Source organism: Raphanus sativus, chromosome 9, assembly GCF_000801105.2.
Source record: "Raphanus sativus cultivar WK10039 chromosome 9, ASM80110v3, whole genome shotgun sequence".
Taxonomy (NCBI): domain Eukaryota; kingdom Viridiplantae; phylum Streptophyta; class Magnoliopsida; order Brassicales; family Brassicaceae; genus Raphanus; species Raphanus sativus.
In genome coordinates, this window is record NC_079519.1 from 26,748,390 (window position 1) to 26,758,196 (window position 9,807).

A 9,807-nucleotide genomic window follows, 5' to 3' on the forward strand; every position below is an offset into this window, starting at 1 on the left:
TATTATAACTTATAAGTTATATTGTATTGTTGTATTGTAAATAGCATTGTATACGAACATTTGGCTGCTCTGTAGATATGTGTTATTCCATCTTTGAATGTTGTTGTGTAAAATAATTTTTGTATTTATTGAATGTGATGAGCCTCCAGATTACATGTAGCAAGACATTTTTTATGGCGTTATACATATATGACAATATGAGCTAATCATTAGTGTGTGTATTGTGTATATTGATATTATCGTAGTTTTAACTTCTGTTACGGCATTTGCTAGTGTAGTATAGCCATAAGGAACTGAATTTTAAAAAAATTAGAAATGATTCCACACTCCATTTTATTTTATTTATTAAATCGATAAAACCAAAAATCATTATGTTCTGATAAAAACAAAATAATATTAAATAATAAATGTTTAAAATGTTTACGTGTCAACGTGAGATATGATTTAAATAGAGATAAAAATTATATTGTTATAGATAGATTGCTTGTGTTTCTATTAACAATTAGCTAGATGTTGAATTAAATATAAATATTTATTATTTTATAAATACAATGTATTTAAAATTATTGACTTTTGTATATGAAATTGTCATGTTTTTAGGTGTCTAGTAAATATTTTTTTCAGTTTAATTGGTATGCGAATGCATATTTAGCTTTTGTGGTCCAATACTCATATTTTTGATTAATGAACTTTAGTTATCGGGCTACTAATGGATTTTAATTTGTATTGTTACATAAAATGAATGGTTAATTGAACCGAAAGGAAAAAAAAAATACCTTGACTGTTTCACTCTAGCCGACAAAACCTAATCTTCTTCTTCCTTTCACTACCCCATTCCATCTTCGTTTCACCCCCTCACCTTCTTCTTTCCCCACCTGATCGCATCTTCTTCTTCACCCCCTATAGATCATCTTCTATATAGTAACCAATAGATCCTCCTTCTATCTAAGCTCCTCTTCTTCTTCATTTCCATGGTTACTCTGTTTCAGAAGACTTTTTTCACTGAAGGCATTCACTCTGTTTCATAAACTTCCAGAAGCATCAATGGCGGAGTCCATCTGTTTATACCTGAAGGTACTCTCTTTCTACCACTCTCATCTAATCTTTCGTGATTTAAGCTTCTGTGTTTCTCTGCATGTTAGTTGTATCATCGGAATCAGCCTTCAAAATCTTCTCTTTTTTCTTCATAAGATTTAAAGTTATGGTTTTTAAAGCACTAAGGGTTTACTCATATTCTCAGGTTTTAATGTTTGATGTAAACAGGACGGTTCAGCGATTGTAATAAAACAACCAAAGAGATCACCTCTGTTCGTAAGGATGATAGTTTTGGTGTTTGCAATGGTATGTGGTCTCTACATTTGCTCTGTCTGCTTAAAACAGTTTAGTGTCGAAACCTCACAAACTTGTTCCAACTCGCATCACTACTCGGATTCATTACCAAAGCCACATACTTTCAATAGGTAAGTAACTTTTCTGGTCTCTTTGATCTGTTTTTTTTCTTTGTTTGTTTATTCACTTACAACTTTGAAACAGATCTGAATGTGGGCACAATCCGGTGAGGTTCTTTGCGGTACTACGATGCAGAGATTAGGAAATGGTTGGTTCGAAACGTTGTTGAATAGTCATGTCACTTAAGAGCAAAGTGGTGGTGGAGAGATATCTCAACCATTCGTTACCCAGTGCTTGAAAATATGAAGACAACGAATCAGTTAAGTGGAGAAGCTCCACTACTTGTGTAGGTAGAAGCTCAAGCAACGAAGGAAAACTTCGGCGTTCTCGATATTTGCAGAAACTGCCGCCGTCGAGATGAAGCGACTCAAGAAACCCTCGAAGAGAAGATGAGTCTAAGGAGAGCCCAAACAGGGAACAGATCGAAGCCCATCTAACTGAAGTTTTAATGAAACGATGTGTTTTAGATGCATGGACACGTGTCAGCTCCTCATCACTCGAATTTGTGACATGGATGCTGATGTGTCAGAAGGAGAGAACCAACTCTTCTTTATATAAATAGATAGATAACCAGCTTGAGTTATAACTGACGTTTTCTTTCATTGAATGACATTAGATGCGTTCATTTGGGTACAACAAATTTGGATAAAAAGCTTCTCACAGTGGAGTCACCTATCGGCTTCGAAAGCTCAATTTTGTATATATTAGTAACTAATTTATTCTCTTTTTGTTAAGATTTGTATAATATTATTCATGTCGTTCATTCTTATAGTAATATTTTTACACATCTTTATTTGGGAGAAAAACATATCCTTCTTCTGACCAATTGTATTTTTCTTTTACTAATTTTCAGCTTTGATTATTCTGCAGAGCTTCTGCTATTTACATATATCATTAAAGCACATTCAAATTTTCATATATTGCACATAATAATAGCAATCTTTTGAATAAAATTTATCATTAAATCTTTTTATAACCTGTTGACAAAAAACAATCTTTTTATAATCTACAAATCTCTCTGTTTTATTCTTCTACGCTTAAAAACTTGTGATGAACACTGGTCCTCCTATAGGCTTGTTCTGTAGTGCAAAATCCTTTCATAATCATTGACACTGGAGACACCAGTAACCAGTTGTGGCATCTCAAAAACCAGATATGGATAAACCATTGATGTGGATGGTGATATTGAACTCCTTGCCCATCTGAGGTTGCAATAAAACATTTGGAGGGACTATTATTTCAGTCACTACATACGTCTGCAATTGTGATTTCAGAGTAGGGTGCTTACTATTATATTATTGGTATCTCTATTCTCGCCATGTTTCTGAAAAGCTCGTCAGATCTTTTTGGCGAGGTGTCAAAGTAACATTGACATTCCTTGATGAGAAACTCCTTCATATATTTTTCTCATGACTGTTAATTCAGGATACATAACACAAATGAATCAAAAAAAATCAACTAAGCATTACACACACATACTCACTGCTGAAAACTTGATTAAGAATTAGTTTATCATTGCCCAAAACATAAAACTCGTCAAGACTGGCTAAGCCGCCAGAAATTAACAAATTTTCAAACAACACAAAACTTGCTAATCTACGAAAGGCCTATATAATAACTGATAAAAAAAGAAAACTTGGATAATCAAGAAAAAGAAAATCTTCAACTGCTCTTACCTTATGTCTTTGATGAGTTCATCATCTTTCATATCACAGCGCCTCCTACGTTGCAGCCATTCGTGAGCTACAGACAGAACATGGAAATACAATAAAACAGAGTATATTATGTAATATACTGATAATCTGAATATCTTAAGAGTATCTACTTCATATAAAAAAGAAAAGTAACGATCCAGAGCCATGAACAAAGTTCATTTCGACCAACATAAGTCTAATTGCAAAGTAAAAGTAATCTGACCACAAAAGTTATGATCTTTGATATCTAAAAAAACAAAAGACACTGCATGTTCTTTGTTAACCAACTGTTTAAGTCTCTCTTTAAGAACATGTCTAAATTATCAGTGGAGAAGAATGAAATAGTGAACTTCTATGGGAAGAAACTTACATATTTATAGTTGCAGATTCACAGATCATAGATCAATCCGAATAGAGATTTCGACGACGGAACGACGCATTGAAGAGTCATTACTTGGCGTCTGATTTAATGAGTCCAAAGTCTTAGTAATCATAGATCGATCCGTTACAGGAAAACCAAGGACCATCGATCGTCATCCTGGCCGTCAAACTCAGAGTAACGAAGATGAAATTTAGGGTTAGCGACAGGTGAGAGGAACACAGGGCCGTAAAAAAAATACGATGTCAAACCCATTATTGTTGGATTAAATGAAACGCAGAGTTTTGATCGACGCGACAGGTGTCAACTGCTGGGCACACGAGTTTCCAGCCTGGCGTCCTAGGTGGACACCCCAGGAGGGATAGAAACTGTACTTTATATAAATAGATAGGCGGAGGATCTAATTCATAAAATTAATTTGGAGACTTTTATGTTAAATACTTCGTTTAAAAGTTTTTACCTGAAACAAATTTATTAAAAAGTTCTATCATTAAAAATCTTTAGTCAAACCATCCTCGTGGTCATTTTATCAATCATTAATTCACCATCATCTACAGATATGTATGTGCAAGAATATCAACATGGTCATGCATGATGCTACTAAAGGACCACTTCAACAAAATGTCAGACCTAATCCTGACCCTTACTTATTACCCATTACAATTGAAATATTAAATACAAAATCTTTACTTCACTGACAATTATTGAAAACCGTTCAATGGGGGCTTTTGTGTCTACGTTAGCTCTGGCATTTGGTTCACGGTCCGGTTACGATCTAGTTTTATGCTTTTCTTGTTTTTTTATTTCTTAATTCAAAAAGTTCTGGTTTTAAACCTGTTATCACCTTGGACCAAGGAACTTGGACCAAGGACGAGAGCTGATTGTTTAATCCCTGTCCGCACCTGATGAGACTCGAATATGATATCTCTGTCCTTTGGGGAGAAGGCCTTACTAGTAGAACTAGCAGCTCCAGCTCTGGTTTGTCTTTTTAGTTCTTAGATTCTACAGATTTAGAATCTGTTTGGATATTTAAAAGTTTTGGTTCGGTTTCGTTTTGGTTTTTGGTTTTTGGTACGGTTCAGGTTTCAAAGTTAAGAACAAACTAATATCTGAAATAATTTCGAATCTCATTCGATCGTTTAATTTAGGTTAAAAGTAAAAAAATTGGGGTGGATTTTCGGATTAAATATCATTTTTTTAATATTTTGATAAAAGTTTGGATAATACGTATAGTTTTAAATATTTTGGATATAAATATTATGGTAGTTTGTTTTTTTGGATATTATGTTTTATAAATAGTTTTTTTTTTAAAATTATATGATTATTTTAAAACTAAATATACTTAATATTTATAAATATTAAAATTATATTATAGAAATTTGTGTATACATTCGGTTTCGCTTTGGTTCCCGTTCTGTTTCAGTTCAATTATATTTTTAGTTTCTGTAAATATAGGATCCACTCGAGTATTTGGTAAAATCCAAACCTAACCAAATCTCTTTTTGCTTCGGTTCAATTTTTTTTTGCTTCGATTCAATGATTTTTTTTGTTTCAAAAAAAAGGTGCCCACGCCTAGTCCACATTTCTGTAATTATGGTGTGTTACATTAATATATCAAATACTCCATCCGCTTCAAAATAATCTATGTTTTAAAAAAATAATTTGTTTTAAAAATATGTATTATCTTTTCAATGGAATTTTTAATAGATAATAATGATACGTTGTAAATTTCATGAAAATTAATTGTATTTACTAAATTTTGATTGGTTAAAAGTTATGAAAAAAATTAGTCACAAAAAATTATACATTTAATACTAAGATTTAATGTATTTGTTAATAAGTGTGAAATATCCAAAACATAGATTAACTTAAACGTAAGGAGTACAAAATAATGGCTTAGTCTCCTTTTCACTACATTAAGTAAAAATTATTAATATTTAATCATAAAATTGAGTATTTCTCTATCTCCATTTTGTATAAAACAAAAGAGAGGAATTAAATATATTTCTCGATCTCCATTTTGTATAAAATAAAAGAGATGATATTAATATATTTGTAGTATTGTAGAAATTTATTAAAAAATTATATATCTGTATTAGGTAAAATTTTAAAACATAAATTATAGATCGTGACGGAAAATTAGGGACTATTTGAGTCATTGTTGAACATAAATTAATTCGAGTTGAAAAATTGGGCGTGTATAATGAAGCGTAGATGTGTGTATATTCAAGCACATTGAAAACATATGTTCCCATCTCCTTTTGATGTGATTATTCAGTAGCCACTAAATGAACAGCCCGATGGTTTATTAAATAATATTATCAACATTTAGTCCCAACTACTCAAATTTAATAATATGGGGATTTTAAAAGTTAAGAGATCAATTACTAACGTGTCATCATATCTGTCCTATCAAAAGGGAAGAAGAAAGTTAATAGAAATCTTGGAGCCAAGTATAAAAGAGACTCTCAAGTTGGGAAGTCACGACACTACGACAAAAATAAAACCAAAAGCATCTAAAAATTCTAAGATTTCATTTTCACCAAGAAAATATGGACTTTGTGACTTCATTGTTCATGCCTGATTTAACTGACGAAGATGGATTACCGTTTACTGATTCTTTTCTTTCGCCGTTGATATCATACCAAAACCATGATGTTTGCAACCCAATCGCCGACAAAAATGGTGTAAGCAATAAGAAACGAAGTGTGTGTGATACATATGGAGAAAGTGAAGCCAACAAAGGGGATGATGATCGAGAAAGCAAGAAGATGAAACACAGAGATATTGAAAGGCAAAGAAGATTAGAAGTCTCATCTCTTTTCAAAAGCCTAAGATCTCTTTTGCCACTTCAATATATCCAGGTAGCTATCTAAAAGATGTTTATCCGATCGTCTTAATTAAAACTATTTTTATTTTTATACTGTTTCTTTCTTCCGCATTTTATTTTTATACTGTTGATATACAAAAGAGTATACTATAAAAATAACCAATGTTTTAAAAAAGGAGTACACTATGAAAATGATCTTATAATCATGTGGGGTATTAAAACTTTTGCCACTGAAATTACATAATCCTTAAATTTATTAATGGTATTTTAGTCATTTTACTTAATAAATCATTTAGTTTATGTAATTTAATTGCATAACTTACACCAATAATAAATTAAAAACTCGTTTAAAACATAACCCCTCTCTCTTATTGAAACCCAGAGGTAATTTCTCTATATAGAAACAGATACCTAGGTTAATTCTTGATTTGACAAAACACCACACATTAACTTACTTCACTAAAAAATTTAGGCATTTCTAAGAGAGTGCAAAAAGAAGTGTTAAACCTTTTTCATGCTAAATATATTTAGGGGTGTACTAAACTGAGAGTTTTAAGTGATTTGTATTAAAATGATAAATTCATTATTATTCAAACATGAATTTTAAAAACTCATTTAAAATCTACTGTTATTGAACTTGACATTTCGTAAAGTATTCTGAAATTCACTGTTATTGAAAATATTTCAAGTTGTAGAGTTTTAAAGTTTTTAGATGATCTAAGGTGTTTGAGCGGAGTTTCTTAGTTAAAAAAAAATAAAACCTAAATTCCATAGTTTTAGGTGATATTTTAGAGTAATTTAACAAAAATCACTTAAATCTCTGCAACTTATTAAAATCATCTAAAACTCTATTAAAAATCAAATCCCATCGAGAGTGTTAAATTAAATACACCCCCTTCCCCCAATTAAAATCTCTGCAACTTAAATCTCTAGAGTAATTTAACAAAAATCACTTAAATCTCTGAAACTTATTAAAATCATCTAAAACTCATTAAAAATCAAAATCGCATCGAATGTTAAATTGAATACACTCTCCCCCCCCCCCCCCAAATGTGTGTAGGACCATTGGGTGAATATTTAACTTTGCAAAATTTATCGTACTTTAAATTTTATTAATTGATCTATTATAATTTGAATGGTATTATATGTATTGATTTTTTCTTGAGTAACCAAGTAAAGTAATATTTTTTATACATGAAGCTTGTATAAAACAGTAAATTTTATTGAATTTTCTAAAATAATAAATTTAGAGATACAATTTTTGAAAATATTTCTATATTTAACTGTTGTAAATTGAGAAATTTATGTACTAAATACTACAAAGTACATTAATATCCATTAAAATATATTAAAAGTATGAGTTGCCTATAAAAACATAAATCAGTATGCATTCACTATGTTGAAAAGATACAAAAACAACATTTTTATAAACTAAAGAGTCTCTATACTAAATATTTACAATTATAAAAATAAAAAATACCTGTGCAGATGCACATATCAAACTCTAGCGTATATATTAATATATGTCGGGACCAACTACAATGCATTTATAATTTTATAGATGTTGTAAAAAAAAATAGATATTTAAATCATTTACCTACTTTGATTATATTCGTATAAGCTTGATACTAGTAAAATTTAATATTTAGTTACATTAGTTTACATATTTTTATCATTTAGTTGGTAGTTTATAGAAAAAATAAATAAATGAAGGTTATGTATATCCAGCTAAAGTGGATTTACTTTAAGTGGGATCTGACGTTAATTAACGTTCTCTCCAACTGATTTAATCTTTATTCTTTTTTGACAAAAAACCAACTGATTAATCTTTTCGCCCCCAAAAAACAGATTAATCTTGTTTTTTTTCAACACTATCCAATTTAATTACACTTAAATCAGATAATTACAGTGTACAATAAACATATTGTTTAATTTACAGGGCAAACGCTCGTCAGCAGATCACGTTTTTCAAGCGGTTAATTACATTAAAGACTTGGAAAACAAGATCAAAGAACTCAACGAAAAGAAAAATCGGTTAAATAAATCTATATTGGGCACAGTTACGGCTCATCCAACTACAGAAGAATGCACTAGTAGTGTATCCTCATCATTGTCGACATCATCACGGAGATGCTCATGTGCAGATGACAAACACATTACGGTTATTATCATGCCTTGTTTTCACGGCATGGAGATCATCATAAGTTGCTGTCTCGAACGAAACCAGTTTCGTCTCTCGAGTGTTCTTCAAATCTTGGCTCAAGAAGAAAGGCTTAGTGTTGTTAGCTGCCTCTCAACTAGGCTGCAACAGAGATTTATACACACAATTGTTTCTCAGGTAAAATTATTACTAAAACTTATCATACAGGTTGCTAACATCATTTTTACTACTACCAGACTTTTATTTGCTTCAGAAATTATAAGTTTTAGATTTTATTATTTAAAAAGAACATTTTTTGTAGTAATTAAAATCAGTATTTCTTTTTTTATTTGAATTTTTAACTATTGACTTTTATGTAGTTATTATTTTAGTTTGACCATTTAATGGTCTTTGTTTCCAGAAACAAAACTGCTACATTTTCCTACTCTTCAACGAAAAGAACATATAACTTTCTAGTATCTCTTATAATATCTTTAGGTAATAATCTGCGCACATTTTATAAAATATTATTAAAAATAAATATTTCTTTAAAAATATTTAAATAACAATAAAATATTTTTAATATACTTTAACGATTATATTAAATTGTAATTCAATTCAATTCATGTATATCATTGTTCCTGAAATTAAACAGTTAAATATTTTTAAAACAATATACTATATTTTATATGATATTAAAAATAATAAATATATACATTTTAATTTGAAGATTTATTAAGTGAGGTGTCTTACTCATATGATTTATGATCACTTATATATTTACAGTAAAAGTTTTAAACTGTTGATAAAAAAAATCAATGTGAAATTTTTAACACTTTTAATAATTTATAATCTTTTTAAAACTTGAAATATAACAAAAAGATAGAAATTTTTATTATATGATTAATGTGATTGTATAATTATTTTAGTAAATATAAAACTAAAATTAATAGAGGAAATAATTTTTTTTAATCAAATTTACTATTTAATATCATTAATTACTATATATTTTAAATCACATTAGGTAATTCTATATTTTTAGTTAAGAAAATATGAAGGTTATTTAATATTTTTGATGACATATTATTTTTTGTTAGAATTAATTTGATGACATATGGTAATGACATATTAGCTTTTGTTAGGATAATTGTGATGACAATACATCACTGGTTTGTTATAAAAAATCATAACGACGGTGACACATCAGTATTGACCTTTCAAAATGATTATTAAATAATATATAAGAAATATAATACCATTTTCATATTTATTTAGCCATATTACTCTTATTTTTTAAGAGGTAAATAGATACTTA

The 9,807-nt window shown here is 29.5% G+C and overlaps 2 protein-coding genes and 1 long non-coding RNA gene across 3 annotated transcripts in view; 1 reads left to right on the forward strand and 2 right to left on the reverse strand.

Annotated features, from left to right (window-relative positions):
• Nucleotides 1-9,807, reverse strand: part of LOC108823549 (DNA-directed RNA polymerase IV subunit 1) — a 39,050-nt gene that overhangs the window by 1,025 nt on the left and 28,218 nt on the right. The window lies entirely within an intron of this gene.
• Nucleotides 2,344-3,760, reverse strand: LOC130499930 (uncharacterized). Its single transcript, XR_008938787.1, has 4 exons — nt 3,514-3,760; nt 3,126-3,192; nt 2,738-2,862; nt 2,344-2,651 (listed from the first exon to the last, which is right to left on the reverse strand). It is a non-coding gene; the product is annotated as an uncharacterized LOC130499930 (long non-coding RNA).
• Nucleotides 5,938-8,690, forward strand: LOC108835545 (transcription factor bHLH125; the record flags this gene model as incomplete). The annotated part of the gene is given in 2 exon segments (XM_056994467.1): nt 5,938-6,386; nt 8,292-8,690. Coding segments are annotated over 2 exon segments (711 nt in total), but the record flags the coding sequence as incomplete, so codon positions are not given.